The 19624-nt window shown below is 35.3% G+C and overlaps 1 protein-coding gene across 14 annotated transcripts in view; it reads left to right on the top strand.

Annotated features, from left to right (window-relative positions):
• The window catches only part of DMD (dystrophin), a 1059271-nt gene that overhangs the window by 298698 nt on the left and 740949 nt on the right, over window positions 1-19624 (top strand). For all 14 annotated transcript variants that reach the window (XM_064646820.1, XM_064646822.1, XM_064646818.1 and 11 more), the window contains exon 8: window positions 18996-19174. In XM_064646820.1, the coding sequence (XP_064502890.1) occupies window positions 18996-19174 (179 nt within the window). The remainder of the gene's footprint in view (window positions 1-18995; window positions 19175-19624) is intronic.

The following is a 19624-nucleotide window of genomic DNA, read 5'->3' as shown; positions in this document are numbered from 1 at the left end:
CTTGTTTAGGAACTCCTTAATACTTTTTAAGATGTAGCCCTTTAATCTACTGAATGGCTTCAGTTAGTGTTAAATATAGATAATAATCACTATTACCTAAGTTAAGTTGCTCTGCACCTATTGGAGGAAGGTCTTTTATAACTAGAGCTGTGCATGTTGTTTGAGGGTGCTCAGCATCACTGAAAGCCAACTTTAACTCCTACAGTTTGGGTCCTTTAGCTGTATTTGAGTGGTGTGTAATAAAAGCTGCTCCAGTTGCTCACAGACCATTCAGGTCTGCTCATCTCATTCTGTTCCTCTCCTGGTACTCAGCATGAAATAAAGGGTAGGATCTGGCTCTGTTACCTCTCCTTAGATGTACACCTGTAATGTATTGTATTATGTAGAACATATATTTAATTTCTGCTGCAGTGTGGAGCTCAAGAAAGCAAAACTCTCTGTCAAATGTATCCTACTCTCAATGAGCAGATGATCGCTCTGTATTGAGGAAAGGTGGCCCTTTCTGGAAGAGACTCCTGGCTGCTCTGAAGTGTCAGATGTAAGTGGAAAATCAATGAGTACAGGCTACTCCCTGAAGGCTCTCATCTCTCTTGGTTGTACAGGCTCTGAGCATGGCATGGGAGAGCATCCATCCTCTTAAATATAGACTGACAGTAGTAGCAAGGTTACTGTAGTTAATTTGCTACTAGATATATCAAAGTTCATATACATTTGCTTGTCCCATGTTTTTTTATTACAAGTATTCTACTGGGAAATGTTGGATAAAATTGGTATTGGATACTTCACTGTGATAAATTAAAACACGAAACTGCAGAATTACTCTGCCATGAGCTATAGTGACTGGGGTGATTTTTAAATCTTTCCTTCACAGAATGCTCATCACCTTTCTCCAGTACATTTTTCCTGTATAATCAGCTATCACTCCCCTGGCAAGTGTTAGTCTGTTAGAAACTTATCATAGGCTGACAAGTGCCAGAATTCACTCTCCTGTTTCTGTTACTGGAGCAAACAGACAGTTGGCTTTAGGGGTTGAAATAGTGTATGACACATTCTTCTGACCTACAGCTTGACATGGAAATTGTTTTTAATCATTCAATTTCAAATCAACATGTAGTTATGACTCTTGGCGAGGTTTCCTTATGTTGGCTGTTGTGTTTAAAAAAGAATAACAGAATAATCAAGTTCTGTGCAACTCAGTGCTAATGGTAAGGGAATGTTCTAAGTATCTGCCTGTTTTGTTTCAAGCCAAACAACAGCCTGGAGTAAGTAAACTAAATTAATTTTTAACAAAAGCTTAACCAATTGTGTAAGCATAATATTCAGTGTGCCACTGTATGTTAATAGTTTGGGAAAATGTTGACCATTAGCTATATATAGCTTACATAACTTATTATATGTGTAAGACTTACAAAGAAGATATATTTACAGAATGCTTTCCCAGCAGAGATGCATATTGTCAGAACATAAAAGGACAGTTTCCAAATTCATTTCCCATTATTTGTACCATTCTGGAGAATTCTTCCATAATTCCCTTTCTAAGCCTTTAGAGATAACAAGATAAAGATGACAAACTGCTTAAGTTATTACTTGGAAAAAATCAAACACGTTTCTGATATTATTTGTTAAAGCTTTATTGTTTGGAGGGTGACTGTCAAACCTTGTTTTATGTATTTTTAAATATCTGTACTTACATCCTAAATTTTATTATTTAAAAGGAAAACAAGGAAAATTGTACAGTTGTGCCATTGTAATGTATGCAATGGTGCATTACTTCACAGTTACATTCTTGCTTTTTTTGGTGATTATTACAATATTATAAGTCTACATTCAAAATGGAAGAAAAGCTTAAATTATTAATTTTTTTATTAGCATTTTACGCAGCTCCATGATGTGTGACTTGGCTCCTTGGACTAAAATTAGAATATAAAACTAAAAGAGATTCAATTCTTTAAGGTCATGGAGCAGTCTGTGCCTAGAGAGCCATAACACATACCTTTATAATGGCTATTTGAGCAGAGCCTAATAAAGGAAAAAATTGCACCTAGGCTCTTATGCCAAGTGTCTCCAGTTTGCTGAATATAAATAGACGTTTTACCTATTGAACTACAGCAGCAGAAATGCTCAAGTAAGAAGTTGACTTTTTCCAAAGGCTTTTAGTCTGTGTGGAACCCGTTCCTTGTGTGGCATAGGTGGCTTTGTGAGTCAATAGGTTTCCACGTCTGAGAGCTGTTTAAAAATGCAAGATGTAGTACCTCTCTGAAAAAGCTAAAGTCAACCTTTTTTGGGACTATGTTGCCTGAAAAATTAAGAAATTAAATAATAAACATAGCATAAGAATACGTTTTAAGAAAATAATATAATTTCATTCTAGAAGTATTTAAATGTTAATGGGGTCTTTTCTTTTGTTGGATTGAAGTCACATTGTGCTGGTGTTGTGTCCATGGGACTTGTTTGTACCTGATGTGTTTTGCAATCAAGGCAGATGTCTTTGACAGACACTTTTTTTTTTTTTTAATGTATTTGTGCCAAAGTCTACAAACCAGTTATGGAAATAATTAAATAAGGAAAGCCACATGATAAGATCCTGAACACCAGGTTTTTGATGTACATCTGTTTTTACTACCATGCATAACCAGAAGACACAACTAGATAACTTGTAAAAGAGAATACAGAAGTATTGCTGAGTGAGGAGAAATGGAAATATTGGGTCCTTGAAATAGGTTCTTTCTGATGCTTGCTCTCTGACCATCAATTTTTAGTGCCTTTCTGGGTTGTAGTGAGCTCTTTGCTATCCGTCTTTGGGAAAAATATCTCTCATCAATATTTCTGAGGCTTTTGTTAAGGTCTGTTGGTTTTCTCTGAAATCCCTCTCTTGATTTCAGATGCAGGCTCACAGCTTGCTGTCCTGACTCCACCATGCGCTCGAGAAACACCTCTAGATGTTGTTCTAGTTACTTCTACAGAAGGAACAAACTTCTCTCTCTCCAGCGCATTCCACCTCATCCAAACTGTTTCTGCCAGAGCAAAATGAACAGTTTTCCCATTTGAAGAGCTGATTGCATCTCCTTTTGGTAGATGCGTGACTATACATGCCTGTTGTACAATACATATTATAGGTTCTGTATATTATGTATAGCAACATATAATATGCAGCAACTTTATGTAGAAGTATGTACTCTAAATAAGCTGTATTTCTAAAAATTTCTAAATTGATATTTTGGAAAGGCTGGGGTATATTATGTGAGATAGTGTTGGCTTGTTTTTTTTTTTTTATAATCAATAAATACATGCAAAGTGCTGACTAGAGCAGCATTTTTTGCCATTAATATAACTAAATTCTTTATTAACCTGGCCTTTTAGTACTGTGCTTGCTTTTTTTGTTTTCTAATAACTTTGTTATGATATTAGTAAGTATGTGAATATCAGATTTCTTAAAACTTCCTTGACACTGTGGTTCTGGATAGAAGAAAATGTTTCCACTGCACAGTGGGGATTGCGGTTGCAAGCAGGCACAGATACCAGTACTTTGTAGTGGAGGGGAATGGTAGTCCATAGTGGTATATGCAACACCACTCCCTTTATTTATTTACCAAGAGACTTGCTTGTTGATTCCAAGGAAATGAAGAAAAATTAAGCTACTTGCTCCAACAGAGCAGTTAATGTACTGCAGAGTGTAATGGTTTACTTTTCCTCTCTTCCAGAAGTCTGTATGTCCTTCGGTTTCAGTTACATTATTTTAATTTGCTGTATTGTGAAATTAGGAGAGAGTGTTACTTCAACAACGAGTAGTTATTCTTTTAGAATGCTTTGTAAGTCTGTAGAAGATTATTAAGCTCAGAGCAGTACTGATTTTGAGGCTGTTTAACTGAGCAAATTAGCTTTAGTGCATAAATCCTTAGGGGTGTTATACCCCTTATCACAAACCGGGATGGAAGAAACAAGAACTTAGTATGTTAATTTATTGAAGGCAACCACTTTTCACAGAGCGTGAGAAAACTGCAGTGCTGAAATCCCTTTAGAACAGTTCTTCCACATTCCTGCTTGTTATAAATAATTATGAAACAGGTCCACCAGGTGCCATTTTAAAATATCAGCATCTGCCATCAAAAGTGTTTACAGTAATTTAGCACTTGACTGTGTTTAAATAGTTGCATTCATAGTCACTCACGCAGAACTGCAATAGAAATAGTGCACAATGAAATGCAGAAAAAAAATGGTGAAGCACTGAAAGAGGAAATAAAATCTTCGTCTGATACCTAAAAAATGAGAGTATGCTCCTATCTGGTAACTTCAGTCTGTCACAGCATTTCTGTGGTGTATTTGGAGACAAGACGAACTCAGAAAACTTTATTTGAATAACAGTTATTTTTATGAAATGCTTGTTTTAGGGAAAATACACCTTTTAAAAAAATTTCTTTTATTTGATCAGTAATTTAGTGATAGGTGGTTTTAATTTCTGATAATTTGCTATTACAGAAGTGGAATCACAAGTGTAATTTTCTGCTTTTAATCTGGTTTAATGCTAGCCTTATTTTAGCTAGAAACTGGGCAGTGGTGGTGCAGCCATAGGGAAGGTTTCACAGCATTTAAGCCAGTCAGTTCTGTAATGATCTCTTCTTTTCCTCCTGCACTGTTCCTCCGTATTATTCCACGGTGAAATGGTTCAGAGAGCTAAATGGGTTTGTAAATATTTATTTTAGTTTTGTTTGGGGTTTTATTTTACATTGGTTTTATTATGGCTTAACTTTATAATTTGCTTTTTATGAACCAAGATAAATGCTAATGTCTTCTCAAAGAAGAGTGTTAGGATCCTTAGTGTAACATTTAAAAGGTAGGAGTTGCAAAAACCGTCCTGGCTTCATTCATTAAGCTAAGGTTTAAGGCTAAAACTGTTTTGAAACTGCATGCTGAGTTTAAAAATTACTACTCTGTCAGTTTAGTTCCCAGAGAGAACTACAGATGGTTTCTTTCTCAGAATGAAAGCTGTAGATTAAAAGAAAAATCTTTTTTTGACTAGTTTTCCTGTTGCAGGAGTGCTTACTGATATCCACAAGTCAATGCATGACTTATTTGCTGTTAATTCCTTATACCATAGAGAGAAACTGTCCACAAAAGAGTGCTTTATTGCTCTTTATTTTTCCTCTTAAATATATTATAGCAGGAACTTGTTAGAATAGAGTCAGTGTTATTGACCACTATATCAATGTATAATGCACAGAATAATAATAGAGACGCTTTGGTATTTTCGTTGATTTTAATGTTTTATGCATATTGGCAATATGCTGAAATGTTGGTGTTTTATTTCACTGCAGTTAGTTTGTAGATTCATAGATCATGGGGCCAAACTGAAATGTTATGTTCACATACTCTGACCTTGTATGTACTGTAGATAAAAGAACTTTATTTGGTAATTTACTATTAAGCCCAACTTTTGACTGGACTTATGGCTTATGTTTTAGGAGACCTGTCACCTGCTTAAGTATAGGTTCCTCTGGAACCTTATTAGAAAACTTCACTGGGTGGTGAATTTTCTCTGTTAAATAGTTATGGATTAATCTGTTTTATGGAGGCTAGTGTAATTTTATGTAATACTTCAGTTTCTCAAAACATTCAGGATTAAACCAGATGCTGTTAAAGCTGTGAATGAATTTTAATGTTTGTAAGGGGCATTATCAATGTACTCTCAGGTACACATTATATGTTTGGGTAATGTTTCATAGTGTTCATTAGTGTACACTCTGATTATTCATCTAAGAGGGAATTTACTGTTCCCTAATTATTTTTTTATGACTCTTAAATTCTTCTGAAGTAGTTTGGATAGTGCTGTGACTCTTTGGGCTGCCTCTGTTTGTTGTGCTCTTGCCCACTTGCAATTGAATTGGTGCTTGATGCTCCCTGATCAGCAGTTCTAGAGAAGATGTTTAGGGGCTAACTGATTGCAATCAGCCTCTGGCTGCTCTTTTGGAACTGACAGAAGCAAAAGCCTGCAGCAGAGGTTAGCATAAGCTAACCCACACCAGTTCCCAGGTGATCTCTGAGAAAGTTATCCCCTGGAGAAGAGCCCAGGAGAGTTAACTCCCGGAGAAGAGGTGAGGAAGACGACTTCTTGTCATAGGAGTCATCAGAGGCAGGTGCACCTTAGCCAAGGAGAAGAAAAGGAGGGTGATAGTTCCTGGAGATTGTCTCCCCTAGGAGGTGGAGGCATTCCTCTGTGAACCTGACTGTGTCTTGGGAGGTTTGTTGCTTGTCAGGCACTTGGATCCAAGAGGCTGCAGAGAGTCTCCCTCAGTCTACTACCTCTTGTTGTTCATTCATTTGGGCACTAGTAAATGTGAGCTGGAGCGTATAAAGAGGGACTACAGAGTTCTGGTGAGGGTGAAGGGCATGGTGCCCACAAGGTGCTCTCCTCTGTCCTGCTGGTAAAGAGGAAAGCTCAAGGAGGACTAGGCAAATTTTCAGATCAACATTTGACTGCAGATCTGGTGTCACAGCCAGGGATTTTGGCTTTTTTTCACTGGGGGGGGTTCCTCTTTGAGGAACAAGGCCTGCTGAACAGGAACAGGATTGTTGAAGTGGGACAAGAACACTGACAACAAGCTTCTAACTTGTGACAGGGGCTTTAAGCTAATTATGTCAGAGAAGGGGTGCAATAATCAGGAGAAGGGCAGGCACATGGGACAGTGAAGAAGTGTTTAGAAAACACTTCTATGTTGAGGCATCTCTCATCTTCCCCATGTAAAAATCAGTACACAAATGCACATGAAATGGAAAACATGGACTTGGAAGTCTGTGCACAGTTGCAAAACTGGGACCTCACTGGGAATCCCAAGACTGGGGACTGCTTGCATGACTGATGTGCTGTAGGAAAGATGGACCAAGAAGGTGGGGAAGTGAGGTTGTGCCCCGTGCAAAATAGGGGCTGGAGAAAACACTGAGAAGGGAATGAGAAGACCAGCCATTGTGTTTTCAACAACTGAAATAGAACATTATCACTGGGTGTGTTAATAAATTAACTTTGTGAACTGCTATGAAAGCCAAGATTGCCAGTTCATCTTTGGATTGTATATGGAACATAATTTCCATATACAACCTGGGGAGGTTTTAACATTGGTGTGAATCACCATTTCTTTATATCCATGTTTTTCTCTGTTGAGATTCCCTTTAAGAGTGATGGATTGGAACTTTAGAACTTCTTTTTTATGTAGTCCACTAGGAATTGAACTGACACTACTGCATATTGCATATTGGCTACCAAACAGACATGAGATGTTCAGATGGTAGTGATTTTCCATTCTTAACTGCTTGGGTTTTATTCAAAGAGATGACCTAGAGGTGAGGCACCTCACTGTGTATCCCAGAGTTATCTGATGTTTTCTGAAAGGTTTAGGGCACTATGACTACCTTATTATTTGACTACTCTGGTCACATACAAGAAGCAGAAAACTTACAAGCTTTTATGGATATCTAATTCTCATCAAACTAGTATCTGTATAATGTTCCGCTCCTGAATTCCTCCTGAATAACACGTGGTGCAATGCCCAGTGAAACACTAAGAACAGAAACAATTAATACTTCAAAAAATTTAACTCTGTGTTAAATCAATAACTCTCTGTTGGGTAACTTGCTAAGGCTGGGACATTTTTATGAGGAAATATCACTGTCTATGGCATATTAACATTTTATAAAAGAGAGGCAATAAAAATACATGTGTAAAAACTATTTGTTTTAAAAGATTACACACAGATACTGATCCGCCTCTTGCCTGTTTTCTCTAGCATGATCTTCAGAAAGCTGTAACATTTGGGTAGACCTTAAGATTTAATGATAGAACACAAACATGAACATGCTTCAGTCACAATACAATCAATTGTCACTATTGATTGTATGCCAGGAGCACACAGACACTATAGAAAATACGAATTTGTAAGTATTTTACTTTGATTCTGCTTGTTTTATCCTCCTCTACTTTTCCTGATGTAGGGTGTTTCATGTTATGTTACTTGCATATTTAGTACCTTTTTTACAAGTTGCAGTGTTAAATGGTATCTTTGTTAACCCTGAAGTTTCAGTGAAAGTCGTAACAAATTGCACAGGTAGTAAGGACTTATGTATAGTGCAGTTGCATCCCTTTGAATTGAATACAATCCTTTAGGTGAGGCTTAATCATGCCTTATTAACAGGATAATATACTCAGCCATCTGGGCTTTCAGAAATACAGTCAAGTTCTGGACACTAGGAACTTGCTCACTACGTAGTGTTTGCAATGCCACGGCTACAGTGTTCGAGGTTTGATGTCGCTTACCTGAGCAGTCTGACTGGAAGGAAGAGTCTAATTATACTAGAACATTTTGGGAGGTGTAACTTTGTTGTTTGTCTGTTGGTGTCCTACCTGAGTCCTGCAGGCTCATTTTTAGTGTAATTACTACCCTTTTGTGGAGTTGGGCTTAATTCTTAGAGTGCTGGGCCAGCTTGCACATCTGCTTGAGGAACATTGTTGCACAGCAAGAACCAAAGATATTTCAGGATTTACGCTGTCAAATAAGGACCCAGAGCAAATACTACCTAAGGAGGATTAGGGCCATCTTATGTTTATTTGGGGATTTTTAGTAGTAGATTATTTGTAAAAGAAGAAAGTATATTATATGTTAGCATATTTTTGTTTGTTTTTTTAAATCAGTGGAAACAAGCTGATGAGAGAAGATACTGTAAACTTTGTTTTGTAATCTGTTTGTAATTTACTACAAGATTGTACTTTGTTTAAAGACTGAAAATTTCCCAGTTGTTTCGGACATGTATTTCATTTATTTAGATGTTATAGGCCCTGTTTCGAAGCCTAATCTTAGGTCTTCAGAACATTCTTAGTTTTTTGCCAAGGCTGCTCTTCTGCATAATTTTTAGATTATCTATGTTTTCTTAGTTAATAACCACTAAACCCTCTCTTTATATCTGGGCTAAAATCAATCTCGCTAATACTGGGTAATTAAAGAAAGACTTGAAAAATAGTGTTGGCCTCCACTGCTCTTATAATCCCAGATTCTGCTCCCATTTACTGTAATCATGATTGTTGCTTATTCTCATCATGGCTCTGTTTGAGCCCTGTGCCTGTAGCATTGCTTGTTTGTTTAATTGTTCAGCCCGGAGAAGTCAATTCTAAAACCAAACATGTGGAACTTTTCAAGCATGTCTTCTAACAACCTTTTTTTTTTTCTCCGTGATGCTAACAAGATTTGTATTTAAGTTGCTTTGATTTCAAAAATGTATTTTGTTGCAAAAAGCAAAGACTAAGACCTAGCATGACATAACCTCTTTAGCAATCAATAATTAACTGTCAGGAAAAGATCTGAAACTGCTTCAAAAGAGGCAAAATAAAACTACTGAGTAGCTTGACCTCAGGCTAAAATGTCTGCAATTAGTTCTGTCATTGCTAGAAATTAATTCATAAAGAATTTTAGGGATAATGGAAAAAAAGGTTTACCATTCTTTCAAATCTGAGTTGAAAGGTGGGAGGGAGGTGAGGAGAAAGAGGCAAGAAAAAGGAGGAATAGCACTGTGCTGTAATAGATTTCTATTAGTGAGTTGCAAGGTCCTGATTAAAAAAAAAAAAAGACAAAACAACACAATAGTGGGGAGTTATCCAGTTGGCTTTGAGAAAGAGAAGTGAGTTTAAGTAGATATTCAGGTGAAAATTCAAAGTTTATGTAATTTCTTCCATTTTAAAAGGAGATAATTCAGGAAATTAGAATTAATACTGGTAAGTTAAAAATCAAGGGATAAGATTATTGGTGGAATTAGCAGTTCTACAATCTCTCTCCCTGAGTATATATTTTCTTAAACTTTTACACGTTCTTTGTTGTTATTCTTAGCCCCCTTATTTACAAATACTTCTGCTTCTTAAAATACTAACCAACTAATATTTAGATTTAACCTGGTCAATTTTTATGTTGCTTCATAGTCCTATCTAAACATATTTTTTCCTTAATTAACATAATGTGTGATAAATATGTAATAAAATTGATTGTTGTTCTAATGCATTCCTAACTCCAATTTATGTTATATTGACTGCACTAATTAATCTCCATCTTTGTTTCACATGCTCTGTTGATGTACTATTAGTTGTTAACTATGTATCTGTATGCTATATATGCAAAAGTACTTTCATATCTTTAGTGTAATGCTTTATGAGATTTTCTAAGAATAGTCAGACATAACACATTATTTTTATTGTTATTTTGGCTAGGTTATTGCATGTACATATTTCCCCATAATTGAATAATTAAAAAAAAACACCTCAAGGGATTAGAATTCATAGAAAGAAAAACATGAAACTAACTATAGCAGTAGCTTGCATTAAAAATGTTTAGCTCAAAAATACGTAGCATAACTATAATGTAACAGAAAGGGAGGAACAGAACATGAGGGACCTGATGATTCATTGAGATCTGTTACCTGCAATTTCAGGTAAATGTCTCATTACAATGGTTTTATTAAATTCCTCAAGTTCTGTTGTAGTCAGTTGGATACTTTGCTTCTGTTCCTTCGCCTTGATCAGAACCTCACTTTCTGAAGGTTGTAAATTTTTCTGCATTTTTAGACTATATTTCTTCAGGTTTATTTTGCTCTGTTTTGTTCTTGTGCTAACACTGTCCTTGAGCTTGATGCTTTTTGCTCTGATTGCTTTTACCGCATGATATACTTATAAAGAGCACTCATATACCTGCCCTCAACCTTTCTTTGACTAAACTTTCAATAGGTTTACATTTCTCTCTACATTCTCTAGTTAACACTTAACAAATTTTTTCTGTTTCACTTGTGATTTATCATTCTTGAACATGTCTGATCAGAAGACAGAATTCCAAATCACATCTTATTAATGCTTTATGCAATGAAATTAATATTATATTTCTTGAAGATGAATTTGATTTATCTTTCAAAACTGATATTTGGATTAAAAAAATAGTTCTCCATTTCAAGACTGTGCTCTATCTGTTCCTTGAATGCTCAGAAGTATGAAGTATATACTGTTGTAAATATAATATATATTTGACATAGTTGCAGCTATTCTAGAAAGTTTGATAAGCATAATTTTGCAAGTATCACAGTGAGAATGATCTGATTCTGATCTTGTGTGCTTTGTATTCACTGAACATAGCCAGACATACAACACTAGAGCCTTAAAAGAAGCTGTGTTTTATTTGGACTGGTGTTCCCATGTAATCTGAAGTGTGGTTACATTCAGTGTATCCCAAAATTGATATCTGTTCCAGAAACGCTTGAAAAGAGTAAATTACCATTTCTTAGCTTTCCATCCCCGTGTACAAGTCGGCCCTGTAGCACTAGTATTTAAAGCATTAAACCCATAAGTTTGTTAGAGCTATTGAATAAAGCCATCCATGAAAATATTGGGATTCTTTCCCAGTGCTCCTATGCTGCTACTGTCATAAAACATTCCTGGAATTAATATCTGAGTAGTGAAATTATACTATCCGTTTGTTTCTGCGAGAGAAGACCATAGAGGAAATGATTTCAGGTATCCCATGTATGCCCTTCCTTAAAATTTGCCTTTCTGATACAGTACTAAGAAGTATTTCCTTTCTCCAGGCATAGAGTAAAGCATTACAATGCTGCTATTATGCTGGCCACTAGACTGTAATTGTTATGATGTTTTAATATTTATGGCTTTCTTTTAATATATTAAATAATGAATTGCACATTTGAAATTTGCTGTATTTATTTTAATGTTTGATACACACATAATATACCATCTGGCATCTCAGTCACATCTGGCTGCTGTTGTTGCATATTTACAACTATTCCAGCTTGCAGGGAACTTTTGAAGTAAGTGTTGTAGAGATAATGTCCTCAAAGCCAGTCTGATTCCACCAATTTCTGTAGCACTTTCTTCTCTTTAGAGTCTCACCTGCTCATCAGCGTCTACATATACTTATGTTTAATCAGGCTGAGGCTTGCATTTGCTAGAAAAGGCAAGACACCTTCTGCTGCCTGTTTAAATAGGGGTCACTAAAATGCTGATTTCTTGGTCTGTACAGTATATGTTACTTACTAGACATCTTGCTTTGCCCTTGAGTTATTTCTCTGCTTCTCCAACACTAGCCATGTATATAATTGTTGAAAAGTGAATGGAAGCTTACATTTATGCAAAACATGGGCAGGGGTTTCCAGCCGAAAAAGTATTAAATGCCTTAGAGTGTGGGCTTAAGAAGTTCTGACTGTCCAGTTATCTTCCTCAGATAATTGCATTTAAGGTTTTTCTTCTTAAGTTACATAACAGCTATGTTTAAATAACTTGCTGGAAGATAGAAAACATGCAGTAAGCAAGCCTTTGGTCAAAGTTTGCATTTTCAAGAAGTATTGGCATAACACATTTTAGACTGGTTTTCCTCATGATCAGCCTAAGGAAAAAGATCAGCACATTAATCTGTTTGCTGAGTTCTTGGTGAAATAATCCTTGAAAAGTTAGAAATCTGTCCCCTACAGCATTTACAAGAATTTGTCTAACCTATTTTCTTAGCATTTGAATGTAGGAATAATCATGGTTGTATATAAAATCTAAACACCTGGGTTTCAACTTTTTTAAGACGTATGTGTATTTTTTAAAAATAAATTTTAGTGAGGATAGCCTTTTCCTATCTGCTACAGTTACCCTACAGTTCTTAAAGCCTTCATTTTTCACTTTGATACAGTTTTTGTGCCATACATATAGAAGCCAATATTAACTAGGTAATTGGTCTCTTCATTTAGATGCAGGAGTAACACATGCAGTGAGAAAATTCAAGATGTATTGCCAGGGGACTGAGCAAGAAACCTCTTCTTTGAATTTAAAACTGACACATCGAATCACTTTGTGCAGATTAATTCCTGGCAGGGATTCTTTTTGTTAGATATTCCATATGTAACTGACCCTTAATAGGTATAAAGTTCCCCAGTCTCTTGTAATAATATTGAAAGATTGTCTGGATTTTTGTTAGTTGTTATTAATCAAACTTGCATACCCTGTGGAAGTGTGGTCTATTGAATATAAAAATTGATATCTGTTGTATCAGCAAAGAATACTCTGGCCTAAATTAGTGAAAAATGGGAATTATCCTTGAAAGTACTATTGTACAATAAATGTTGTAGTTTTTAATGAAATCTACAAGTAATTTTATACCTGAAGTTTACTTAAAGTTAAGATTATTTTTTTTTCTGCATAGAAATTAAGCTACGTCCCTTAAACTTTCTGCTATTTTTTAAATAAATGTAAACAAACCAAGAACAGTTTAATTTTGGTTTACATACGAATAAGTCTATTTTGAACATCTTCTTGTTTAGGTGGGTTTTTTTTCAACGTTTTGATTTTCTCAGATTTGATGGTTGTCCGTGAGGTTCTAGAGGGGAAGAGTACAAGCTGCGTGTGCATGCACCGTTCTGTTGTGTCAGTTTTGGAACACATTAACTTGCCTCGGTGTCAGAAATAGCACATTTCAGATGGCACTAAAAGGAAGGTATATACCATAGAAACAGAATGCCTGTACTTCTCAGTAATTTCAGAAGAATGCCATGTTTCCCAGTGCTTTTCTGAGTACATTTGAAGAAATATTACCTTCTCTAAGTGTTGAATCACCCATTCAGTATGCATAGTGATCTCTGTATTGTCTATTCAGAATTGGCTATTTAGCTTTCTATTGCCCTTTTTAATTCACCTTGTATCATTTTATCTTTATGAAAGATGAAGTAGAAGTAATGAATTTGTCTCCATAAGAAGTTATAAAATCTTTAGTTACTGGAGTTGAGTCTCTAATTTTTTTTGTAGTTACCTGTGCAATTTTTCTAGGTGAAATACTTATAAAAGTAAAGTGGAAAATGCACAGTATTTTGAAATATCATCCCATTCACTTTCTCAAATATTAGCCTGTTTACAGATATCTCAGATATTCTTAGCAAAATTACTGGGTTTGTGCCTGCTAATGTTACCATTTTTGAACACTATTCTTGACTCTAGATATCAGAGACTGTAACTCTTTTGATCTGTCTTTATTTGCAGGCTCTTCAGTAGGACCTAGGTGGTAGAGTGTATTTTAGTTTTGTTTCCTGTGGCCCTTTCCCCCCATCCTTTACCCCTCACTGCGTTTGTGGGTTTTGAACAATTGAACTGCAACTTTCAGTAATATCTATCAGTTTTTTGAGTAAATTAAAGGTTGCCTTTTATTTGTTATTTCAGCAAATTGATGAGAATCATGCTCAATGACAAAAATACATTATGATAAAAATGCAAACATTTGCACCACCACTTTTTAAAACCAGCATTTTATTCCACTGCCATTTTCACTTCATTTTTTTCTATCTCTTGTTTTTGCTGCTAAGATGCTTATGTTAGACCTAGCTTAAGGTGCAAAGGTTGTTGTGGTATTGAATCAGTGTTTAATTGTAAGGAAACTGAGGAAGAATAAGGAAAATCTTTACTGTTCTGCAGAGGTATTAAGTCTGATTTTGCAGATTTGAAAACCAGAGATAGTGTCAAGTTCATTTAACCAGGATAGTACTGGCCTATTAGTCCAAGACTCCTTCACACTCATGCAGCAAAATCAGAACAAACATTCAGATTTTAAGGTTTTTTCTGCCACTAGATTTCTTAATACCAAATACATTTGAATCCTGTAGCACTTAAATTCCAAAAATCCTGACCTGTCTTGGTAATTCTGAAAGGTAAACACAAATGAGGTAATCTTCTGAAGATATTTTCTTCATGCTGATGTTGTGACCTTATTCATCACAGCCTACAAAAGATGGCTGTGGTCAGCATTTTGAAGGTATTTATTTAGTAGTTCTTAACCATAAGGTTTAAAACATTTGTTTTCTTAAGGAAAACTGTTGAAAAATCAATGACATTTTCCTCTGTGTGTTTCATACTGGTTTAGGTGTGTGGGTATTCATTTCTACAGAAAAGAAGAAAAAAGAACAATGCCACTACCTGTGTAGATCACCACTGGGCTGTCCTCCAGGTTTCCACTCTCACTTAATTATCTTTATGTAATTTCTGCCTTTTGCTAGCAGTTAATTTTTTAAAATGTGAGTTTTATTCTGCAAAAAAATAGATTATGATCACCATGCTTGTTTGTGTAGGCCACTGAATGGCCTTCCAAAAATTTTGACTTTGCTTTGTCTTTGTTAAAGAATTTTCAGTTTAAATTTCCACCCCATATCTATATTTACAGTTATGCAGTATTTAATAAATTATTTTTCTGCAAGTCCAGTGGTATCCTCTGAAATTACTTCCAAAAGTTTCTTTCATTTTAAATTTAACATGCAATCTACTGATGGAGTGGAAAAAACAAAAAGGCAGAAAATAATTACAAGTTTTAAAAAGAAGTGGAAAAGGTCAATAATTGCAGAGTAGATGCTGCAGTTACTGGCTGACCTTTCAGGGACTCACTGTTTCTCTTTCTTTTTGGTCTTACTGGCAGCAGTGAGTTTCAGTAGAGTAAACCATTGCAACTTCTGTTGTTCCTACTATTATCATACCATTTGTATAGTGTTAATGTAAACGTAGTTTGTAGAAAAATATCATTTTGAGACTGGGTGGGAACTGAGGGACAAGTTTGTATACATTTAAGAAAAACAATTTGTAGTCTTTGCCTGATACTCTTGCTTGTTTCGTGGTGTTTAAATAAGAACAAACTGTGTTTAGTCTCATGTTTCCACAATCAGGAAATTAAGTCACCAGTAAGAGCAAATCAAAGACAGGCCTCAAAATTCTGTCATAGCTTAATGTCTGTAAATAGATTTCTTAGTAATGACCTAAAATATATGTTTGGAGTAGAAATCACCAAGTTCAAAATTTTCCCCCCTTTTATTTCTTTCACCACCACCACCCCACTTGCCCTAGCTTTAGGGTTAGTGTTTTGAAGATACTTTTACCTAGGGTTCTAATATATCCATTTGGGAATAAAATCTTACTTGTTTTTCTTGCTATTTAAAAGCAAGAAGTTTCATTTTACTAGTGCAGTCTCATGCACTTTCATACAGTTTCAATTGCAGATTTAGGTTCATCCAAGTCAAAACGTAATCAAAATATATGACTTGGGTTTTATGGAAGCTCTTTCAAAGTATTTTGGTGAGCTTTGTCAGACAGACTGCCACAGGCATTCAAACATGTTTTGAAAAGTTCACCCTTGTCCTTGAGGCTAAAGGATAAAATAAATAAAAATAACATGTGAGTTGAGGTTGTTCATTTTTAAATGCTTCTACTTTGCCTTCACCTTAGTTACTGCAGTTGAGGTTGGTGCCACACTAGCACTTGCTTTGCAAACATTGAAATCTCTCCTGTGATGAGTTTACATTGCAGAAAGTAATCATTTATATATCGCTAGATTCTGTCTTAACAATCTGAGAGCTTCTGCTCTCGAAACAGATGCATTTGAAAATAGCAGTAAGATTTTTTTCAGGAATCATAATAAATATTCATATTGCATTAGTATCACTAATAAGTCTTAAAAAAGCCCAAAACCCAACTTTCATAGAAGAAATAACAATAGCCTCCATTTATCAGGGAAAAAAACCCCCATAATCTCTGAAAATTCAAATCAGCTTTGAGAATCTCAAATTTATTGTTATTTTTTAAAAACTCGTTTGGAACATTTAAAACCTGTTGTCATAGAAGCCGGCAGTATTAGGTGAGGTGTAGGATTTAGAACTTAGTTTGCTGTGTTTTCCACTTTGTGAATCTGTGAAAAATCCTAGCTCCTTCTGTTGAGGACAAAGAATTTCTTGTATTTTTAGGGCTCAAGTCTTATCTTGCTTCTTAGCACTCTATAAAGTAAAGTATGTTTGTGAATTTGACTGTCAATGTAAAGAAACCACATCAGCAATTTATGTACAGAAATATAATCTTTCTGGCAATGCAGAAGGCATTTAAGCTTTCCTCTTTCAAAGTTTCTTTGCTACTAGTTTGATATAAAGAGTAAGTGGAATCAGCACAAATTCTGACAAACAGAACTGTTATTTGGTCAAAGCTTGGAGACAGCAAAATATTATTAAAAAGGAATGGCTATATTATAAGCAGACATTTATTTAAAAATTGGAAGAAACCTTTCCATAAACACTTATAACTTGCACTCTGTGTGTGGCTGTGTATAAGTAATGTAACATTGTGTAGCAAAATGCTGGATTTTGTTCGTTTTGCTAGACCTGTAGTATTTTTTTTAGTATGGAACTTACTTTTTTTATATCATCCTCATTTTCACTCATCTCTTAAAAAGGCATCTTTCTGCCAGGAAGAGCCTGGAAAAAAGACTTTTGAGAGACAGACTGATATTCCAGGCTTTGCAAGTATGGTTGTTTAGATTTTGTTGTGATTAAATAAATAAATCTTTTCCTGTTTGCCAGTGGATTTTGACAACTGCGCATGTACCTTTTATTTGTCAAATGGGATGGGTAAACAATTTTTGGCAAGTATACTCTTTGCTAAATATTTCTTTTATTCTATTCTGTGAGATATTTGTGTAGATAAATGATTTTTGCCCATTTGAATACCAGAACATTTTGGAAAGCAAAATAATGAACAAACAACAGAAAAACCACAGCTGACATTGATGTCTGTTCATTCAGTGTGCACTATTCCCTGTATATAGGCATGGGTATTCTTGTAAACATCAATTACTAGTGGACACTGAGTATAACAAAATGATATTCTAATATTAACAAGAAAACAAAAAGGTGGTGATAGCAAAACACAGCATGGAAGTGGGAATCTTGTAGGGAATGTGCCGTTTTTCCAGCCATTGCTAAGTAAAACTAAACCTTCAGCTCTCTTTCATAACTTATCGAGCAAAGGTATGGATATGGGTCAGAAATCCAAATCAAAATTATTGATAGGATTTCTTTTCTTTATTTCCAAATATATATGGAGTTTTTAATGCTTCCCTCGTGTATTCTGCATTGTAAGATGAGAGAATGAGATACCACCTTGTAGCATTATTGATTCCTTTTTTTTTTATTATTTTTATGAACTCAAATCTTAGCTAAGCCAGGATTGATCTAGGACAGTAAAAACTCATAGTTCTTGGCTTTCTGCCAGCAGTCATGTTAAAACACTTATGGAATTAATGATAAATTTCTTGTACAACAGTGCTTTTACATTTTGATTCACGAGATTGAGTGTAGGAAGTAAATGTCAATGGCAAATAACAAAGTGACTATTTCAAAGAGCTGCCACATGCCTTCACATTTTTACAAATTGTTATTGACTTGAAAGGCTGAGTCAGAGAAACCACTTTTACTGCTGATGTATAACATGGCTATGTGCAAAACCTGAAATCGTCTTTGTGTTCACACAAAGTTTCTTGTACTTCCTGCTAAGGTCCATAGAGTATTTTTTATACAGTTATTCTCTTATGTAGTTTAATGCCTTGTGACTACCATGATCCTTTGGTGTTCTACAGACTTCACAAAGAGTATAAGACTAAGTAGAATGTAAAGGCTTGTAGCTATATTGTAGTTTGGCTTCAGCAGTTGGTTTTTATGAACCCATTCACTAGAAAAACCTGTAAATATTTTTTTTTCCTTACATCATTTTTACTATCAATTGTTAAATAATATGAAGAGAATGTACAAGGAACGACTTGGAAAATGAGGTTGTCCTTATTTTTTATAACTGCAGTATTTATTCAGCACAACCAAATATACCTTTTCCTATGTCTAGTCCTGCTTAATGAGGATCACAGTGTCAAATTGTATACCGTGTGTATTTTAACTCAAGAAATATAGATGGAAAGTTCATGCTGAATGAGGTGACATTAACTTTATAAACTTTGGCTCCTTCTCATTGATATGCAAGTTTGGTCTGCAGTTTTGGAACTGATGGTAAGGTTCTAATTAGTCTCTAGAGAGTTCATGTGGACAACAGATTACTCATTAGTCTATCATCTTTGAATGAAGTTAATTGGCTGTTTATTCTGTGTAATGTGAAAACCTAAATGACATGTTATTTTGCCTTCCAGATGTTGCAACTGCCTGTCCAGATAAGAAGTCCATCTTAATGTATGTGACTTCACTATTCCAAGTTCTGCCCCAGAAAGTCACCATGGAAGCCATCAGGGAGGTGGAGATGCTGCCACGACACACAAGGGTCACTAGAGAAGAGCACATAGAAGTACATGAACAGCATTTTTCACAAGAAGTGAGTTTCACTTTTCTGCTTTCATCTTGCTGCTCTAAAGTGGTTGTTTTCCCACCTACCTACCCCATGAGTTTGATGTTACATGGCCAGTGGAAGGCAAAAAACCCATGGGCATAATGGGCAATGTCTCTTTACTCCAGGCAAGTCAAATGTACTTTAATACTGATTTTTATCTTGCACCAGGCTGTTTTGAAGGTAACTATTCAGCAAATAAGTGCTTTGCACATCTCTTGTGCAGCACTGAGTGTTTTAATTGCGGTAGGGCACCTAAAGGAAGAACAAGGGAACTGGGGAGGCTTTACATTTAAAAATAAACATGTAGATATATTTGTATCTTTTTTAGAGAATAGCAATTGACATTTCTACATATTCATGATACATTTCTAATTTTTTTAGCATTTTTTCTACAGGCTTGTATTTTAAGATAATCTCAGTTTACAACTGGCCTCT

Source organism: Pseudopipra pipra, chromosome 2 (assembly GCF_036250125.1).
Source record: "Pseudopipra pipra isolate bDixPip1 chromosome 2, bDixPip1.hap1, whole genome shotgun sequence".
Lineage (NCBI taxonomy): Eukaryota > Metazoa > Chordata > Aves > Passeriformes > Pipridae > Pseudopipra > Pseudopipra pipra.
Note: the sequence above shows the minus strand (reverse complement) of the source record. Positions and strands in the feature narration are given on the sequence as shown.